This window comes from Pinus tabuliformis, chromosome 4_2 (genome assembly GCF_031772625.1).
Source record: "Pinus tabuliformis cultivar Carrire ecotype Pingquan chromosome 4_2, CPIR1, whole genome shotgun sequence".
Classification (NCBI taxonomy): Eukaryota; Viridiplantae; Streptophyta; class Pinopsida; order Pinales; family Pinaceae; genus Pinus; species Pinus tabuliformis.
This window is the reverse complement of record NC_142304.1, coordinates 594,020,239-594,041,716: the sequence shown is the minus strand read 5'-3', so window position 1 is coordinate 594,041,716 and position 21,478 is coordinate 594,020,239. Positions and strand designations below refer to the sequence as shown.

Below are 21,478 nucleotides of genomic sequence, written 5' to 3'. Positions count from 1 at the left end.
CCATGTGAGTCCATGTCTGGACTACATATATCAGTATGTATGATTTCTAATATGTCTGAACTCCTATTGGCACCTTTCTTTGACTTGTTGGTCTGCTTTCCCTTTATGCAGTCCACACAAGTCTCAAAATCAGTAAAATCTAGAGTATCAAGTATTCCTTCATTTACCAATCTTTTAATTCTCTCTATGGAGATATGACCTAGTCTCCGGTGCCATAATGTAGAGGAATCTTCATTGATAACACATCTTTTAGTGCCAGTGTGAACATGCATTGAATCATAAGTGACATTGTTTTGTAAATTAATGCAGTAAAGACCATTAGACAAAATACCATTCCCAACATAATCAGATTTATAGAATAGACTGAAAGATTTTTCTGAAAAGTTTAAGGAATATCCAAAAGGTACAAGCCTTGAAACTGAAATCAAGTTTCTAGAAAAACTTGGAACATAAAAGGTCTTTTCTAACTCCAAAACAAAACCACTGCTTAAAGTCAAATAACATGTTCCTATAGCTTCCACATGCGAGCCCATCTTGTTTCCTGATAAGATGCTTTGCTCACTTCCCACTGGCTTCCTTAGGTTTTGCAAACTTTGTAAGGAATTCGTAATGTGAATTGTTGATCCAGAATCAATCCACCATGTGTTAATATTAACGTTAACCATATTAGATTCATAACAAACAAATGAGATTATTTCCTTAAGTTCGGGAATGTCACAACGAATTTCAGAGAAATTTCCAGGTCGTACTGCTGCATCAAAATAAAGAATCACATGCTTATGTTAAAAAATTGAGGCTTAATAAACTTTCATGTTTTACCAATGTAAACCATGCTTAAAAAAAAATTGAATCAAATGACATAAAAATTGCCTGTGGGCTAAATTTTTAATTCAAACAGATTCAATAAAACTTTATGAACTTTTATGTTTTACCAATGTAAAACATGCTAAAAAGAATTGAATCAAATGACATGAAAATTGTCTGTGGGCTAAATTTTCAATTCAAACAGACTCAATAAACTTTATGAACTTTCATGTTTTACCAATGTAAAACATGCTAAAAAGAATTGAATCAAATGACATGAAAATTGCCTGTGGGCTAAATTTTCAATTCAAACAGATTCAATAAAACTTTATGATAAAACTTATTAATTCATAACTCCTGTGGGTAGGTTATGAAATTTTATCCTAATTAATCACATAAATATAATAAAAATTCCTGTGGGATAAAATTTATTATATTCAGTGTAATTAATTACAATTTAATGTCTAAATAATCTTTATGTGATCTTGCCAATCAATATATAATTTTATTTAATTAAAGATGTTGTGGCTACTCTCTAATTAATTAAAATTACATAGATCACTAGACATTAATTTTGTTGCATAAACAAAACTTAACCAGAGAGAAAAATAATGTTCACTGAAAGGAGTAAGTCAAAATGACATTTAATAAACTCCATATAACTGTAATATTTTTCCGCTTTAACATTTAATGCTCTCAGTCTCTGGATTAGTAAAACATCAAAGTTTTAAATTAAAATCCACTGAATTGAGATACTTCCAAAAGAGCAAAAATGTAAATTTTACATTAAATATGTAATAAAATTATAAAATTTATTTTGCATCATTGATTTTATATAGTCATCCAAATTAACTATATAAATAAATATATATTACCAAAACAAAGAAGCATAATCAAAATATATATCATGCCACGTATTTTAACATGGTATTACCCATAACGGTTTACATGGTATTACCCATGGTTTACATGGTTTACGGGTTACATGGTATCAAAATATATAATACATGGTATTACCCATAACGGTTTACATGGTATTACCTTTATCTTAAAGAAAATATAAAACCCATTCACGACTATATTCAATAAAACAAAAACATAAATTATATTCCACATACTTATTACTTTTATCTTAAAGAAAATATCGTATTTGTCATTGTATGCGTCCTTAGAACCTTTCAGAATCAGATATAACTGTAAGGTTACGGTTTGCAATTTCGAGATATATGTAACATATATACACTACAACCAGATCACAAATCCACACTTTAGAAAGAATAAAACCTCTGAGGATGGCCACGGCATTAATCATAGAAAACAGAAGATAGAGGTTCAAAATTAATGCTCCATAATGAAACCACTGTCTTGCAGCAGGATCGGAAGGTAAATCCGAGACCAACTTGACAACTGTTAGCCATATGTTTCATAGGAACGGATTCATTGATATATTAACCAGGCTCAAGTCACCGTTAAAACAGAAGATGGGATTCCTAGTGCTTTTGGCTCTGCTGTGCCTAATGTCACCGTTAAATGCCCTCGTTTCCGCTTCTGAATCGACCTTTTATGAATCTTTTGACGAGTCGTTCGAAGGGAGATGGATCGAATCCCAAAAGGAAGATTATAAAGGTGAATGAAGAGAACTTAAAGCAAGGGAGGAAATAAGTTCACTTCTAAATCGGGAAAAAGGGCAGTAAAGATTATCAGAACCAAAACGCAAGCAGGTAAGCCATATAATCATTAACGCGCACGAACACAAAGCACTTCAAAGTATTCGAATCACACACCAAGGCAGAGGTAAAAGAGGATCCGATACCAAATGTTAGAAATTCTACAATTTCAACAACGATTCTTCTATATGCGGAATAACTGAAAAGAATCATTAAATCTCAATGTCCAGGGATACGAGTTACCTCCAGCCATTGGTGATTGATGCAATTTCCTTCTGAAACACCACGCTCCAGCTGCACATGCAAAAGGACAGCTGATCTGAAGGCACTTCCAAGCTCTGCTATCTCAGCTAGATGGTGTAGAACTGAAGGGGGTTGAGATAGGAGCTTGGGGACCAAACAGATGAACATATAGCTAAGCTTCCATCAAGCTTCTAAATGCTATGCGTTAGAAAAACCACAAATCAAGGTAGAGATGAGATCAAAGTAATGGACCACTTTAGTAGCTCCCAATTATAAATTTAGTAATTGCAGTTGATTTAACTTAAGGAAACTACTGCAGTTGGTTTCCATAAGTTAAGAAAAGCTGCAACTCCATAAATCAATGTAGCTTTTGTGTAAAATTAATGGAGCTTAACATGATTTTCCTTGAATAAGAGTGATGAGTCAACCTGCATTACAAATAACAGCCAAAAATAACTGCCCTCACTACTAATTTGACTACTGAATTATAATAAATTTTCCACCATGTAAAAAAATTAAATTAAGAAAAATACATCATAAAAAGTCGAGCAAACTACTTTAAGCAGTAACGTAACGTTTTTATTTTCCTGCGCAAAATATATGCTGCTATACACAGAGACAAGAAAGCAATCCGAATCCATACAGGTATACAAACAAATCGGTGCCAGGCCCTTTAAAGGTTTCTTCTGCGGTGGAGAATAAAGATGCTGATGCTGTACCACTTGGGCTTAGTGGGATGTGGGGCATTCATATACTGGTAAAACAATCCTTTTGAATCCATAAAAATCTAGTATAGTTTGGTCTCTGTTCTGCCCCTTTTGGGTGAATTATGTGTAGTGCACTTTGGCTTCTGTTGAGTTCAAAATCATGGATTTCTGCACCGCAGGTTCAACAATTCAGAATGGACAAATATAGAAAAGTGGATTCCGCAATGATTTCTCAAATACGATATTCGGTCGGTTAGAATGTGGTACACATATTCCGCACTCTGGGATTGCAGGTCCACAAGAGAAGAAATTGAAGCTCTTCTTTTGTAACAGTATCAAGGATATTCTGCCTATATTATCTATGAATGTATCCTCTCATCTGAGGAGGGCTATATTATCTGTGTATATTCTTATTTCCGGAGAACTTGATCAGGCATGGTGTAACCGCGTAAAGAAGAAACAATGAAAAAGGTCATAACTTGCTCGACCCTTAAGGCGCTCTTGCTGGTGATATTCTCTGGCTGGGTTTCAATCTGGATCTTGAGACCCACTAAATTCTGGACCAAACTGTGGCTTCGTTTGGAAAAGAAAACAAGCACACCAGCCTTTGGATACACAGGTATAATTTCTTCAGATTTCTTGATGTAGATAAAATTAGGACCTGGGACTTCTCATAGTGAATCCAAAGAAGATTAAATCAAAAATGTCTGTTTCAATATAGAATTTCTTCAAATTTCTTGATATGGGTAGAATTTCTCATAGTGAATCCAAAGAAGATTAAATCAAAATTGTCTATTTCATTGTGGAATTTCTTCAGATTTCTTAATATGGATAGAATTAGGATCTGGGACTAATCATAGTCGATCCAAAGAAGTTTAAATCAAATTGTTTAGATCGACTATGATAATTCCCAGATCCTAATTCTATCCATATCAAGAAATCTAAAGAAATTCCAAAATGAAATAGACAATTTTGATTTAATCTTCTTTGGATTCACTATGAGAAATTCTACCCATATCAAGAAATCTAAAGAAATTCTACAGTGAAACAGAAATTGATGAATTCAGTTGGAGGGTGGAGCGATTTGAGTGGAGGTGTGCGGTGATAGTGACCAATCGCCATTTCCTTCCCATGGCGGACCAATCAATCACTTGCAGGTGTGTAAGCCAGTCCTTTTGACATTTTACAGGTATTAGAGGTTTCCATATAAGAGCCTCTTCCCTTTTACTTGCCTGCATGTCCCTTTCTATTTTAGCTCGCCACGTTCCTTCCTGGCTACACTTGCCACCATATCGAGTTTTATGCATGAACCTCAACCTCCCTGTTCTCTTGACGTCCTAACAGGTGATAGCTTAATTACTATATCCTCACACTTTTTCTCGTCCCCACACACTCTGGTGCGGGGAGTCTGTGTTTCCTACCTGTTTTGAACTTTCCTTAGTTATACATGGTAGTCTGGATTTTCCTTGTCCTGGGATTGTTAATCGCAGAGTTTGTACCCATCACTACTCACTGGCTCCGGTCCTCAGTGCACTATTGCGGCGGCTATCTCCCTCGGCTCTCGCTCGATAAGAAGGTTAGTGTATCTATTCCCTTTTTTTTAAAATGTAAAGATTTGGATGTGTGCTATTATAAATCCCGTTTGCAGTTGAAGTTTTCAAGGAGGATTTGAGATAACACAGAACATGAGTTACATATATTTTGCAGAAGACTGAAACTATTTTTTTTTTAGCTTTATATTCCCCTGGATTTATTGTATGAAATAATCATGTAATGGACTATTAGAAAGGTTCCTATACGGGGTATACTAAAGAGATAGGGTTGTATTTCTTTCACCATCCATGTCCTGGTCTGTAATTTCTGAACGACTATGGTCGTCTCTAGAAATCATCAGAAAACACTTTATGGTATATAGACCATGCACTGACATTCGACTGAAGATCGGCCATTGGTGGTGCATTTTCGGGATTGTATGTTGCTGTATTGTCTGCCCGGAGGTTCCCTCTTGACTGTATCTTTTTCTTCATTTTGAATCTTAACTGGTTTTTCCGTCGCCGGGCTTTCAATTTCCGTTCCTTTACCGTCGATCTGACGAGGATACATGTTTTCTTTCCTCCGTAGGCATCCTTTACTCTTCCTGCCTACCCATCTGAGCGTAAGGACATCCTCGACTGCCACCCTCGACCTTCTATTTAACTATTCTTAGTCCTTGTCTTTGAATAGTTGCCTCTTTCTAATAAAGCCTGGAGAATTCTAGGCTTCCCAGTACAATCTCCTCGGATATTGTTTTGTACTTCTGGATTTCTATTTAGATTTTCCCATTATCGAAGCACTATCGAGATCCCGAGGTGGCTTTTTTCGGATATGGTTTTTATTTTGGCCTTCTTTGACTCGTGTCCATCCTCTCCCTATCGTCCTCGCTGCAGAAGACCATTTCTTTTCTGAATGGACATCCTCCACGTGGAATCCAACACGTCGGATCTGGTTAGAGCGGCTATGGAAGCTGAAGCTACATATGGTAGTACCATTAAGGCTCCCGATTGGCACTCTAGGCTGGCAGAGCATATCCAGTCATCCCATCTTGCCTCTGATCTGAATTCGGAATCTCCCTCTGCTCCCCGTCGCAAAAACAATCATCATCCTGCTAAAATTACTCCCCCTCCCTCTGCAATATGTTTGGATGGTGTTAAGCTGGCGGATCGTATTGCTAGCTTGCAAACACGAGCCCTGGTTGGAAAGTGGCACTTCCCTGATATGGACGATAACCAGATCCGGAAATGGTTGGGAGCTCGATGGAGCCCTCTCATTGGATACACACCCACCATTGTCCGTCTAATGCGTGACTGGTACAGCTTCCATTTTTTGAAGGTCAAAGATCTCAACATCATCTGGAAACTTCCATGGGTTCATGGGCGGAGTTATTTGGCTCTTCACAAATGGTACATAGGCTTCGACCCCCTCCGGAACACCCCTCAGAACAATTTCATTTGGGTCAAATTACCTGCGCTGCCTATAGAACTGTGGACGAAGGAAACTCTTTCCTTCATTGGCAATGCTATCGGGAAATTTGTTTACGTTGACCCTGGATGTCTAGGTGCAAAAGACAAAAGGGTTGCTTGGCTTCTGATTGAAAAAGACTACAGGGGTGGTTTTCCGGACCACATCGATCTGCTTTGGGGCAATTTATCTGCCTGTCAAAGGCTGGACTATTGGGGCGTTCCTTTTAGGTGCGCTCAGTGTCATAGAACGGGTCATTTAAAAGAAAAATGTCCTCGGGTGCCTCATGGTAAGTCATGGAAAAAGGTCTATAAGGTGAAAAACAATGCCAATGTCTCTGCTGTGTCTCCCAATTTCGAAAACGGTGAAATACACAAATTCATAGATGTATCTCCTTCTGCTGATATTCTCCCTCAGTCCTATTATCATATATTTCCATCTTCACCTAAACTTCCGGGGAACTTGTCCCACTGTCCTTTCCTCTCGCCCAGGAATCATAAACCTTCCTACATTCCTATATCGAGATCGAACTCCATGGGGAATATTAATGCGGTATGTGATCCTATCTTTTCTCCCCAGCCTCCCCCTCCTGAACCATCTCTTGATGTCCCGAGAGACTCTCTCCCTCCAATGCCCAAAGATTGCTGCCCATCCCTAAAGGAAGACATCCACATCATCCCCTCATCTTCCCCGTCACCTATCAGACCTGATCGTTCCCCTATTAATCTATACCATTCCCCCCCCATGCACTCCTCACCGAAGCGCTCGACGTCCAAAGGTAAAGCTCCCTTGACCCACATTTCTCCCCCATTCTCTCCTCTTCCATCCCCTACCAACTCCATTGGCAGCGACCTGGAAATGCTGCTTCAGAAGAATTCGCTCCACCTACTCCCCCTGACTATTCATAAACCCCGAAGATCTATTTCTCCTGTCATCAGCCCAAATTCTGCCAAAAATATCACTGTTCGCCGAAAAACAATAGGGGCAGTAGACATTTTAGGGGCCGCAAAGGATCTCGGAACCTGAACTTTCAAGATTCCTCCCTTATTGATATTCCCATTTCTCATTTCTCTGAAACCGGGTCTCTTAGAGCAGAATTGCCCGAGAACATTATCAAATGATGAATATGCTATCAATCAACATAAGGGGTTTAGGAGCAAACCCCAAATATATTGCTCTAAAAAATTTATTTTTCTCATCTTCATACAAGTTGATTTTAATACAGGAAACAATGCATAACAGTTAGGACACTATCTCATTCTTCAGAAGAATGTTCCCATCATGGTATATAGCAGCAACGGAGGCATCAGGACTCTCTGGAGGACTAGCGGTGCTATGGGATCTGAGGTGGATCTCTGCTAAAACTTTCAGATGCCTTGGGGGAATCTTGATCACTGTTAAATATAGAGGATGTGCTGACAGGTTTCATATATTGAATGTCTATGCACCCTACAAGGACAGAGCCTCCTTTTGGAACTATTTTATTGCCTCTGGTATCTTAGAGAATGAATCGCTCCTCATCGCGGGAGATCTAAATTGTACATTGGGACCAGATGAAGTTTGGGGGAAGGGGAAAAAGGCTGACTCTATTGGAGAGAAAATTAGAGAAGCAATGCTGCAATACAACTATGTAGACATCTGCCCGAAATCTTTGTCCCCCACTTGGGACAATGGTCGTTCAGGGGAAGCCTATATTGCAAAAAGACTGGACAGATACATCATGCACGAAAAACTACTGGAGAAACATGGTTTCCCGAGCTCTCACACTCTCCCTATTTTTATATCGGACCATCGGCCAATTACTTTACAATGGATGAATCCAAAATCGTGGAAAAGTTATCCATTCAAATTCAACAGGTATTGGCTAGAAGAGGAAGCATTTAACATCATGGTCCGCGAGTTTTGGATGGCTAACAGTTCTACAATAGAAGCCTCTCCATCGGAAAACCTGATTGGCAAAATGAGCAATCTTAAATCCAAAGTGAAAGAATGGCAAATTCAGAAAAAACAATCAAATTGTATAGAACTGAAGAAGATTGAAAAAGAACTAACTGAAATAGCCGATGGCATGACTTCCCATTCCATTCCATGGAGCACTCGGGCACGGATTTGGGAACTTGGAAAAAGGAAACAGAATATATTAAAGATTGAAGAAATCTCTTGGCGGCTCAAAAGTCGAGCCACTTGGCTGAAGGAGGGTGATAAAAACACCAAGTTCTTTCACCGTTTTGCCAGCAAAAGACGAGCTTCAAATTCTATTTGGCAAATCAAGAATGAAGAGGGAAAACATCTGTACTCCCAAGAAGACATTTCCAAAGAGGTTGTCAATCATTTTTAAAAAGCATACAAACGAGAGACTAACAGGGAGATAAATGATATCTTATGGGGCATAGATCCTTTTCCAAATATGTTCGATGATGAAGATAATGAAAGACTATTTGCTGTTGTAACGGAGGATGAATTACTCTCTGTAATGAAATCATTTAAAAAGGACAAATGTCCCGGCCCAGATGGCTGGACCGTAGACATTTTCATCCACTTCTTTGATATAATGAAAAGAGACATCTTGGGGATGGTGGAAGAAACCAGATTACAAGGGAGAATTCATCAAAATATTTCATCCACCTACATAGCTCTGATCCTGAAAAGAAAGGACTCCTTTTCTTTTGTTGACTACAGGCCGATTTCCTTATGCAATGTCATCTATAAAATCATTTCTAAAATTATAGCAGAGAGAATCCGCGACAATTTATCATTTCATATCACTAAAGAACAACATGGGTTTCTAAGTGGCAGAAACATTTTAGAAGCCGTGGCCATAGCTCAAGAAGCTTTACATTCAATGCAAACAAAAAATGTTGGTGCTGCCATTCTTAAAATTGATCTTAAAAAAGCCTTCGATTGCCTTGACTGGAGCTACCTGAGATGTCTACTTATCAAGATCGGGCTAAATGACCTGTGCACAAAATGGATCATGGCATGTGTAGAAGGAGTCAACTACGCGATTCTCATTAATGGATACCCCACATCTTTTTTCCAGGCTGAAAGAGGTCTCCGCCAGGGGTGCTCGCTGTCTCCAATTTTATTCATCTTGGTCATGGATACCCTTAGCCTTCACATCAAAAAAGCGGTTGCAGCGGGGAATATTGGCCCTCTTTCCATCTCCAGAGGTAACTTTCTAACACACAACCTCTTTGTGGATGACGTTCTTCTGTTCGCTATGCTTTGTAGATATACATGGCATAAAATGCATGAGATAATAAATTTATTTCAAAGGGCTACAGGCTTATATGTCAACGAAGGTAAATCCACATTTCAATATGGTAAGGTTAATGCAAAAGAGATGGAATATATCTCACGACTATTTAACATATAGGCTATTTCCTTAAAAGAGGGGTTAAAATACTTAGGGTATCATCTAAAACCCACGGGTTACAATACTTTTGATTGGTCATGGATCATAAACAAGTTTTATAAGAGAATATTGGGATGGGAATTTAAATGCTTATCACTAGCTGGCAGAATGATATTAACATAGTCGGTTCTTGCTCAAATATGTGTATATTGGGCGCATCTGTATTACATCCCATCAGCTATAATAAAAAAGTTGAACAGTTTAATGGCAACCTTTATCTGGGGAGGATGCAAGGATAAGAGAAAATATCATCTTACTAAATTGGAAAACATCTCCCTTCCGAAAAAAAAAGGGAGGCTGGGGCATCATGAATCTGCGTCTCTTTGGCATGGCTTTACTGTGCAAATCTTTGTGGCAAGCAGTTTTTGGGAATAGCTTATGGAGTCAAACTATTAAAATGAAATACCTTGGAAATGAAGATATTTACTACTGGTACAAGAACAATTTTAAATGGCCTTCTCAAGGATCAACGATTTGGAGAAGTTTACAAAAAATTCTTCCTTTTTTCTACAGAAACCTTATATGGAAATTACAAATTGGAAACAACATCCTCATAGGTGTTGATGCAATCAAGGGCGTAGAAATGGAACCAACAATCGCTCCACAGCTTCTCTCACTCCTCCACCAAAAAGGTCTTTTCTTCTGGGCACAGGTTATAGAAGGATGGAAGGATGCCATACCACAATGGAAATCGGACAGAGGACTGGGCCTAGAAGGAGAAATGGCTGCCCAATGGAATAGAATTGTTTGGAATATGAAATATGTAGGATTTTATAAAACAGAGGACAAAGATCGCATTGAATGGCAGGTCCATTGTATCAGTAAGAGACATATATCACTCCTTGATAGAATTAAGAAGAGAGGCCCCCTGCAAAACCTTTCCACACTCTCTATGGAAGGTAAGCTGCCCGCTAAAAATCATTATGTTTTCGTGGCTAGTATATCATAATAAAAATCTTACATGGACAAATTTGCAGAAAAGGAGCTGGCAGGGGCCAGCCATATGCATAATCTGCCTTGCCAACACAGAAGACAACCTGCACATTTTTTTAAACTGCCCACAATCTCAGGGCTTGTGGATGCAATTGGCATCTTATTTTGGCTTTCCTGCTATTTCACACCCATCCATAACAGAAGCATATGAATGGTGGGGTTATCAAAAAGCTATCTGGCGACCCATTCCATTAATTGTTTTCTGGTTCATATGGAAGTGGAGAAACAAAAGAATCTTTCAAAACAACAAGGAGAGTTTTGGGCGTATTATGGACAAGGTTATTCCTTATTATTTCTCCATACTCCAAAACATTCCCCAACAGAAAAATCAACAGATGACAGCCTCTGACTCTCAACAACTTTCCTTCCCAAGGGCCCACTTTGACGGTGTGGCAAAGGATGGCATTTGCGCTTGTGGTGTTTACATTGGTATATCAAGTGATCTCCAATACTCCATGTTTTGGAATGGTGGCAATGGGACTAATAACAAAGCAGAGGCCATGGCCCTGCATGGACTGCTTCTTTTCTGTACATTCATGGACATCGGTCCTATCAATGTATATGGCGACTCTAAATTAATCATAGAACACGTGAAAGGCAAACATGACATTAGAAATGACAGCCTTACAGGATGGCTGGGCAGGATTGCATCTCTATGGAAGCCTGATATATTCCCTATCTCACATATAAGGCGTAATCAAAATGAGAAAGCGGATGAACTTTCAAAGAAAGGAATGCAATCTCCATTCGGTAAGTGGCACCTGAGCATCTCTATGGAATCCTGTACATATGTCATTCAGCCCTTCTCTATGCCCAGCATATAAGGTCGACAATTTTCTGGTATGCTTCAAGCTCCTTTTTTCTGGATAATATCTCAGATCTACAGGTATCTACATAGTTTTGAAAGTCTTTTAATTTGTCTATGATGAATTGCAGTCCAAAAATTTTGTATATGTATCAATGAAAAATGAATAGATGAAAATACTCTCAGAATAGGATGCCATACCCGGGAAAAAAGCCCGCCATATTTCTGTATATTCAGACTATTTTTGAACATAATATAAATACCATACTGCTTTTTCTTCTGAAAAAAATAAATAAATAAATAAATATATAAAATAAAATAAAATAAAAAGAAAAAGAAAAAGAAAAGAAAAGAAAGAAAAAAGAAGAAGAAGAAGTAGTTTAAATCAAATTGTTGAATTAAAGAAAGAAAGAAAAAAGGAAAAGAAAGTAGTTTAAATCAAATTGTTAAATTGTTTCATTGTATAATTATTGATAGAATAAGAATAAGGATCTGGGACTTCTCATAGCCAAGCCAAAGAAGTTCAAATCAAATTTGTTAAATTGTTTGTTTCATTCACTGGAGGGGTTATGTACATATATAAAAGAAGTACATGGAACTTAGCATAGTCAAGCCAATGGAGTTTAAATTGACTGTTATATATATATATATATATATATATATATATTTATTGATGGTTGGTGTATCTCCTGTTTGTTGTGTCACAAAATGGAAATAGAGTGATGTGGGGGTTCACGTCACTTATGGACGTGAAACAATCAATTTAAAAGCAAAGGAAATTGCAAATTTGATGAAATTGTATTTGTGGGTGATTTCTCCTCTGCAAATTGGGTGTCTCTTTTTAATGCAGCCGGTTTATTAATATTTCTTTGTCAATCTTTCATACATGGATCCTTGGTTGGTTTTGTCTCTTATCTATATGTTAATATATTTGTATGAGAAAGATCTCATAAAACTATACTTAAATTTATATTTTAATATTTGGGTGCTTGGAGAGTGTAGAGACTGAATTTGTATTGACAAGGTGGAGATGAAACTAGGGACAAATCCTGGGTGGAGATAAAACCAAGAACAAATCCCAAATGATTTAACGTCATAGATATGAACCCATAACCCAAACAGTTTAGCTTGATTTCTAAGATCATTTTCTCCCAGAACCAGGGGCTACTGATATTGTGTGATATTGCCTCAGATCCGATTTAACATATATCTGATAGTTTTCTCTATTCATTTTAATCATGGTATTAGGGTGATTGTGTTTGTCTTAGTCCTGAGCTTATTTCAAGGTTATGTTGAGTATCTAATGAATATATAAATATGAAGTTCATCTAATGTGTATGGAATTATGACTTTGCTCTGTGTATTGTAGATTTGGACATCTAATAGATATATAAATATAAAGTGCATGGAGCCATGACTTTGTTCATGAAACTGTGACTTCGGATAATCCACACAAATTCAGAAATAATTTTATTAAATAAAGCAATATAATACTTAGATTCTAATTTATACAAGTATTAAACTTTTTTATATCAAAATAATTATATTTTTATATTAAAACAATTTTTATTTTATTTTTTTAATTTTAGAAATATTTAGGAATTCAAATTTATCTATATATTCCTTGAATCTGCACTCAAAATAAATTCAGTTTATCAAAACAAAGACCAGTATTATTCAAAATTTTCTTATTATCCTTCAAATTTCAAAATTTTCCCTAAGTTTACAATCAAAATAAGTTCACCCTATCAAAACAACGACCAGTATTAATCAGAATTTGTTATATTGTTTAGGCAGTACTACCTTTTCATATTTCTGAGACTATTATTTACTATGTTTTTCTTGTTGAGCGGTTCATGGTGCTTGGTGCTCAACACTCGGAGAACACTCGCGCCTCAGGTCAGTTGAATTATTTGATTCAAATATTATAGTTAAATGTTTTCCTCAGGTTTGCATACATTTATAGACACTGTAATGTAGATTGTAAATGGCAATTTACTATCCATCGTAATATAGCATATATCTGTGCTATTTTCTAATTCTGCTGGAGGTTCATTTTGTTTCCTATCTATATCTCTCATGTCTTGGTCTGCAACATCTTGCTGGTCTTGGATATCCAAATTCAAACTCGAGGATTATGTTGTCATATCCAAACCGTGCTCTGATATCCGATTCAAGTTTGGACCATGGTGGTGCATTTTCGAAATATGATGTTGCTGTGTTGTCTGCCCTGGTATATCTTTCTGAGCTTCAGTTGATCTCTGGTTTTTCCATCGCCTGAAATTCAAGTTTTTGAATTTTCCGGGCGGTCCGTTAGGCCTTGGTCTTTTGATCATAGGTCCACATTTACTTCTTCCATTAATATCACAACCATTGTTTTCCTTGTCGATCTCCGAGATCCTTCCGTAGCCTTCTTTGCCTCGATGGATGATCTTTCTTATCTTTTTATCTAACAGAAGGGATGTTCCTGGTGAATGGACATTAATTTCCACTTACCCACATTTACTTTTTTTCTATAAGGGACCCCAATTCTGTCACTATAGTAACTCTTGATTATCCCTCGTACTGAAGCTGTGGTCTTATTCCCACCTAATCTGTCCCTTCTTATTATGCCATAAGATCATTCATCTGTCAGTAAATCCTATTGGGATCCCCAAACTGACCGACTTGGTGTCAGTTCCTCTCCCGTCATGGATTTACACACTGACCAATCTGCTGAGTCAGCCATGGTCCGTGCAACTATGGAAGCGGAAATATCTCGTGCCAGATATGCTCCTCAGTCTGACTGGAAAGATTCGCTGGAAGCTGACATCATCCTCCCCTCTCTATCTGATATGCCTCCGCGGGATGATGACTTGGCATTTCGGCCGCGTCCAAAACATCATCGGCCTGTTAAAACCTCTCCACCTCCCACGGCCATTAACCTGGATGGTCTTCTTTTAACGGACAGAATTATAAGCTTACAGAAGAGGGTGCTTGTTGGGAGATGGTTCTTCCCGTCTATGGAGGATTCGCAAATTAGAACATGGATTGCTGCCAGGTGGTCTCCTCTTCTGGGATACTCCCCTACCATTGTTCGCCTCATGAACAATTGGTATAGTTTCCACTTCCTCCACATCTATGACCTGGAAATCATCTTTTCGAAACCCTGGGTGAAAGAGAGGAGTTTTTTAGCTCTGCACAGATGGTTTATCAGATTTAATCTTCTTCGTTGCACGCCCCAGAATAATTACATTTGGCTTAAATTGCCTGGCCTACCTCTCGAATTGTGGACCAAGGAATCTATGGAAAAAATAGGGAATGCTATTGGGCGTTTCATATATGTCGACCCTAGATGTATTGGAGCTAAAGATAAGAGGGTAGCCTGGGTTCTCATTGAAAAAGAATTCAGGGGAGGTTTTCCTGAGACTATTGATCTTACTTGGGAGCTGTCCAAAATTCAACAACGTTTAGACTACTGGGGCGTGCCCTTCAGGTGTTCCAACTGTCATAAAACTGGACACCTCTTTCCAAATTGTCCACGTCGCCCGAGTGGCAAACTGAAGAAGAAGGTTGTATATATCCCCTCCTCGGTGCACGACAGAGATACTTCGGCCTTTGATTGGCCTTCATCCAAGGAGATATTCCGGGCTCCTGTCATATCCAATGCCACTCCTCTATCACTGATGGGTCGCTACCTGGATCGATCTGCTAGCCTCCCACATTCTAGATCTGTCTCTGTGGGCCCTTCAAATCATAACTCTTACTTGTCTGCTGACCGTCAGAGATCTTCCACTGTTTCAAAGACTCCCTCTTAGCCTCTTTTTGACCTGTCGGCCAGAGTCTCGAGCTTATCCATCATTTCGCCGCCGCACGAACTGGATCCGGACCCTGAAATTCCCCTCCCTCCTGCATCATCTAAGCCCCCTGGTACTGACCCTGCGTCCGCCCATATTCTATACATTTCATCGTCGCCCCAATCCCCCTCCTCCCACATTCCTCCTATCCCGGGATCCTCGTCTCTCCCTTCGCCTGGACGCTCTTCTGATATTAAAAATCTTTCTCCATTTTTTGCTTCCTCCCCTATCCCCCCATCCCATGGACAGATACCTGATCGCAAAGGCAAGGCGCCATATATCCCTATTTCCCCTCCACCATCCCCCCGAACCTCTCCTCATAATTCTTTTGACTAGGACATCGACCTCCTCCTCAAAAGAGCGTCATTAAAACTTCAACCTTTAACTGTTCATCAACCTTCTCGTTCCCCCTCGCGCCATATTAGCCCCAAATCTGTGGGGAACATTACTGTCCGCCGCAAAGAGAAGCGTGGCAGCAGGCATTTCCGGGGTAGGAAGGGAAGATTGGATTCATCAACCAGGGATATTTCCTTAATTGACATACCTGTGACTGAAATTGCAAATGAAGTTTTTTTCTGAAAAAAGGCCTCTTAGAGCTTGCCGGCCCCAGGAAGTTCCCAAATGATTGACATTCTGTCTATGAATATTCGGGGCCTTGGAGCTGATCACAAATTTCTGGCCCTAAAACATCTTTTTGTCTCTTCGAAATCTAAAATGCTTCTTATTCAGGAAACCATGCATGATAGCTCTCAAACCATCTCATACTTCAGGCGAATGCTTCCGTCATGGCATATGGTCGCTTCAAATGTTGTGGGCATGTCTGGTGGACTGGCTGTGTTATGGGACCCCAAGTGGATTACTGCTGCTGCTTTTCAATGCTTTGTTGGCATTCTTGTGCTGGCTCATTTCCGGGGATCCACAGACCCCATCCACATTTTAAATATTTATGCTCCTTATAAAAATCGGTTCCCTTTCTGGAATTATCTGCTTTCATCTGAACTACTTGAAATTGACTCTTTGATAATTGGTGGAGACTTTAACTGCACATTTTGTAATGACGAAATATGGGGCAATGGCAGGAAATATGATCCAATGGGGAGATTCATCCGGGAATCTATTATCCAAAATAATTTCATTGATGTCCTGCCTGTTGATCAGGGACCAACCTGGGACAATGGAAGATCCAACAGCTCCTATCTGGCGAAAAGAATAGACAGATTTATTTTCCATGAGCGACTGATAGAAAAATATGGGCCTCCTACTATGAACATCATTCCATCCTTCATATCCGATCACCGGCCCATTACCTTTCAATGGAAATATGCTGGACGCAGATTTGGATATCCCTTCAAGTTCAATCGTACTTGGCTTGCTGATGAAAATTTCAATAAATTTATAAATGATACTTGGAAGCAATATCCCAAGCAGGTAAAGGACTCTCCCCGACATTTCATTGACCGCCTGCAATCCCTTCGAATGGAGGTTAAAAAATGGCAAATTGAGAAAGCGGCCTCCAATAAAAAGGAGCTGAAGAACATATGCAAGGAATTAGAGCACTTATCTTTACTCCTTAAAAATCCTTTCATGCCGACCTCCATCAGAAATCGTATTTGGGTCTTAGAAAAAAGAAAACAAAAGATTTTAGAAGAAGAAGAAGCTTCGTGGAGGCTCAAAAGTCGTGCATTATGGCTCAGAGAGGGAGATCAAAACACCAAGTTTTTTCACAGGTTTGCTAATAAGAGAAGGGAGACTAATGCTATTTGGGCAATCAAGGATGAGCAAGGAAACTCTCACTCCACACAGGAGGCTATCTCTAGAGAGGCTGTAAAATATTTTAAAAAGGCATACAACGCGGATACTGTCTGCGATTTCGAGGATATTCTATGGGGTATAGACCCATACCCCACTATGTTTGATGAAGGTCTAAACAGTGCTCTTATTGCTGAAGTTACAGAAGAAGAATTATTGGCAACAATGAAAACATTCCAGAAAGATAAGTGCCCCGGGCCGGACGGGTGGACCATCGACTTCTTCATCCACTTCTTTGAATTATTTAAGGAAGATATCCTCAAGATGGTCGAGGATTCGAGAACACAAGGTATCATCAGTCAGAAGATCTCCTCAACATATATCGCCCTTATTCCTAAGAAAAAGCTCTCATCCTCATTTTCAGATTATCGGCCCATCTCATTATGCAATGTATTATACAAGATCATATCTAAGATTATAGCTATTCGTATCAGGAACACTCTATCTCTTCATCTGTCCACAGAGCAACACGGGTTCCTTAAAGACAGAAATATCTTAGAAGCGGTGGCTCTCACCCAAGAATGCTTACACTCAATGCACAGCAGGAAAATAGATGCGGCCCTTTTGAAAATCGACCTAAAAAAGGCATACGATTGTGTGAACTGGGGCTTTATAAGATGCCTTCTGGCTAGGATTGGCCTAGATGTCAGGTGCATTCGATGGATCATGGCCTGTGTGGTGGATGTAAACTTCGCAGTCCTCATAAACGGTGTCCCAACTCCCTTTTTCAAAGCGGCCAGGGGATTACGTCAGGGCTGCTCCCTATCTCCACTTATCTTCATCCTTGTCATGGAATCTCTGAGCTTACACATTAAGATAGCAATACAACAAGGGAGATATATGCCTCTCCCCATTTGCAAGGATAATTACATGTCACACTCACTTTTTGTCGATGATATCCTTCTGTCAGCCATTCTGTGCAGATCTACATGGATATGTATCTTTGAAATATTGGAGAGATTCCAAAAAGCCACCGGCATGTATATCAATGACTTAAAATCTTCTTTCCATGTCGCTGATGTAAATGGTGATACAATCACATTTTTAGCAGATCTTTTCCACATCAAAGCATTTCCTATCATGAAGGGTTTCAAATATCTTGGATTTAACTTGAAACCTGTGAGTTACAGAGTGGCTGACTGGTCGTGGATTCCGGACCGGTTCTACAAGAAAATATCTACATGGGAATACAGATGCTTATCAATTGGGGGTCGCGCCATTCTTACCCAATCCGTGCTGGTACAAATCATGGTTTATTGGGCTCTCCTTTTCTATATCCCTTCATCTATTATAAACAATTTAAACAGAATGATAGCCAATTTCATTTGGGGTGGACAGAAGGAGAAGATTAAATATCATCTCAGCAAGCTTTCGAAGCTGACTCGGCCAAAAAACATGGGAGGTTGGGGCATAATGGATTTACACTCCTTCAGAAGAGCGCTTCTATGTAAATCAATGTGGAAAGCGATTATGGGAGAGTCCAACTGGAGCAAAACTATCAGAGCTAAGTATATGGACGACCTCGACATAACATATTGGTACAGACAATGCTCCATTGGATCTGCCAACGGCTCATTCATCTGGAGAGGCTTTAAAAGATTGGAGCCGTTTTTCAGAAAAAATTTGATTTGGAAATTCCAAACAGGATCCAATATCATTATTGGTATCGATGAATTCGCAGGTGTGGGAGGAACGATCCATATCTCCCCTCATCTTCTGAGATTTTTACATAGCAGGGGATATTTCTTTTGGGCCAGTGTTATTAAAAAATGGGACGGTGCCATCCCAATCTGGAAATCTGCTTCTGATATGCAACTGACCAGTGCTCTAGAATCCCAATGGAACGCTATCACCCTTTCCCTGCAATCGTGTGGTCTATATCGCTCGTTGGACAGGGATTGCATCATTTGGAAAGGTCTCGGCGGCACTTCGGTTGTTTGTGCAAGGCATATATATCTCCAGATTTTACTAACAGAATTCGATACTTGTGATAATATCTTTCCGCCAGCGTTCTGGAAATCTGGATGCCCTTTAAAAATCAATATTTTTGCCTGGTTGGTTTTTCATAACAGGAATCTCACTTGGGAGAATCTCCAGAAGCGCAAATGGTGTGGGCCTGCTATATGCTCCCTCTGCAGATCGAATACTGAAAATAATTTACATATTTTCCTACAGTGTCCTCAATCCCTGTTGATTTGGCAGCACTTATCTGCACACTTTGGCTTCGCCATTGTCAATGCTCCTTCCATCTATGAGGCCTTCAATACATGGAGCAACATGTGTTGCAAGTGGAGGCCGATCCCTTTGATTACAATCTGGGCCATTTGGAAATGGCGCAATCGAATGATTTTCGACTCCAAAAGGGAACCGTTTTATATAGTCTTCGAATCTATCCTTTGTTTATATGAAGCGCTTGCTCGGCCTTGACTCCCCACAGTCAAACAAGGAAAGAACCAGCAGCCCATCGATATCTATGAATATCCCTGTGCTTTTTTTGATGGCGCTGCCCAGCATGACACATGCGCCTGTGGTGTTTATATAATTCCAGAAGAAGGTCAAGCTTTTGATATACATTGGAACGGAGGACCTGGAACCAACAACAAAGCAGAAATTATGGCCCTGGCCAGTCTCATTTCTTTCTCTGATTTCCTTGGCCTCAAAAACCTTCATATTTTTGGAGACTCCAAAGTCACCATCGACCATGTTCTGTCCAAAAATAACATAAAAAATATACACCTCTCTGGCTGGTTGAACAGGCTTGAGGCTTTGTGGCACAACAGGAAGGACTACACAATCTCCCACATCGCCAGGGAAAAAAATCGGAGAGCAGATGCTTTGTCAAAGCAGGGACTATCATCGCCGCAGGGCATATGGAGGCTGCAGATTACAGTGGACAACACCTCCTGCCAGATCCAAGACTTTTCCATGCCGGGTACATAATTCTCTATTTTGTGATGTCAAATCTGGTATGATTTCTGCTCCCCATCTTTTGTCTCATAAAAATGTTGTTTTTTCATACATAACATTGGCTCATGGGACTGATCCTTGGAATTCTATATGAAGATATGTCCATATGCAATATTTTCCTCATGACCTCTATGTAACAGATCTGACAAGGATACATATATCCTTTCTCCTTGAGGTTTTTGTGCCAATTTTCTCTTATCAGATCAGATGCCCCCCATATCTACATTGTTGTACATTCCTGTTTTGGTTGAATATAATATAACTATATAGCTTTTTTTCTTCCTGAAAAGAATTCGTTATATTGTCTTCGATCCAATTTAACAGAAATCTATGATATGCGCACAGGCCCTGATATTTTCCTCTATTCGTTCTTATTGATACTGCTAGCAGTACTGGGTGCAATATATCTGCAGGCCCATGGCTATCAGGATTTAAGCCTGTAAGTTATATTGCTTTTCGTTCAATTCATGAGAACAATTTTTAATATATATATATATATATATATAATGTTAATGAAGACGTTTGAATTGCAGAGCCATAAAGAAGGTCCGAGTTACCATATCTCGTCGTCTAATTTTCATTCGAGGACCGTTGGGATTTGTATCTGCAACTAAACTACTGACTATCATTATATTCGTGGGACTTATGGTACGGACATTATGTGTAAGTAGATGGTTTGTATTGAATTTAATTATATTGTATTGTAGATTTGGAAATATTTTGGAAATCTGATGGTTTGTATTGAATTTAATTATATTGTAGATTTGGAAATATTTTGGAAATCTATTGGATAGGAGTATTTTTATCTTAATTGGTGAAAATTTCAGTTTATTTTATTGACAGCAGCCAGGTTAATTGTTTGATTTTTTATTCTGGGATATCGTGTAATTGACTGTTGTTTATTAAATTTCAGGATATTTCTAGAATTTGCAATTGAGATAAGTTTAGTAGTTGGAAGACTCAAAGTCAAATAATTGACTTCAATTTTACAAATCCATCAAATTTATGAATTATTCTGAAACCTAGAATAGACATAAAAAGTACTATTAGGTACTTTGTTAAGAGTCAACACCCTAGTTGATATGAACTTACTAGTTCAATTCCCCACCCCATATATTGGACATGATGAAAACGTAGTCCTACCAAGCTTAAAGATATTTCTAGAAATTGCAATTGATATTAGTTTAGTAGTTGGAAGAGTCAAAGTCAAAGAATTGACTTCACTTCTACAAATC

The 21,478-nt window shown here is 38.9% G+C and overlaps 1 protein-coding gene across 1 annotated transcript in view; it reads left to right on the top strand.

Moving 5' to 3' along the window:
• Window positions 1–3,342: 3,342 nt before the first annotated feature.
• The window catches only part of LOC149170697 (putative ferric reduction oxidase 1), a 31,211-nt gene continuing 13,075 nt past the window's right edge, over window positions 3,343–21,478 (top strand). The window contains 5 exon segments of the mRNA XM_089425693.1: window positions 3,343–3,471; window positions 3,601–4,040; window positions 20,589–20,682; window positions 20,777–20,891; window positions 21,071–21,093. Coding sequence (XP_089281819.1) covers window positions 3,884–4,040; window positions 20,589–20,682; window positions 20,777–20,891; window positions 21,071–21,093 — 389 coding nt within the window. The 5' untranslated portion in view covers window positions 3,343–3,471; window positions 3,601–3,883.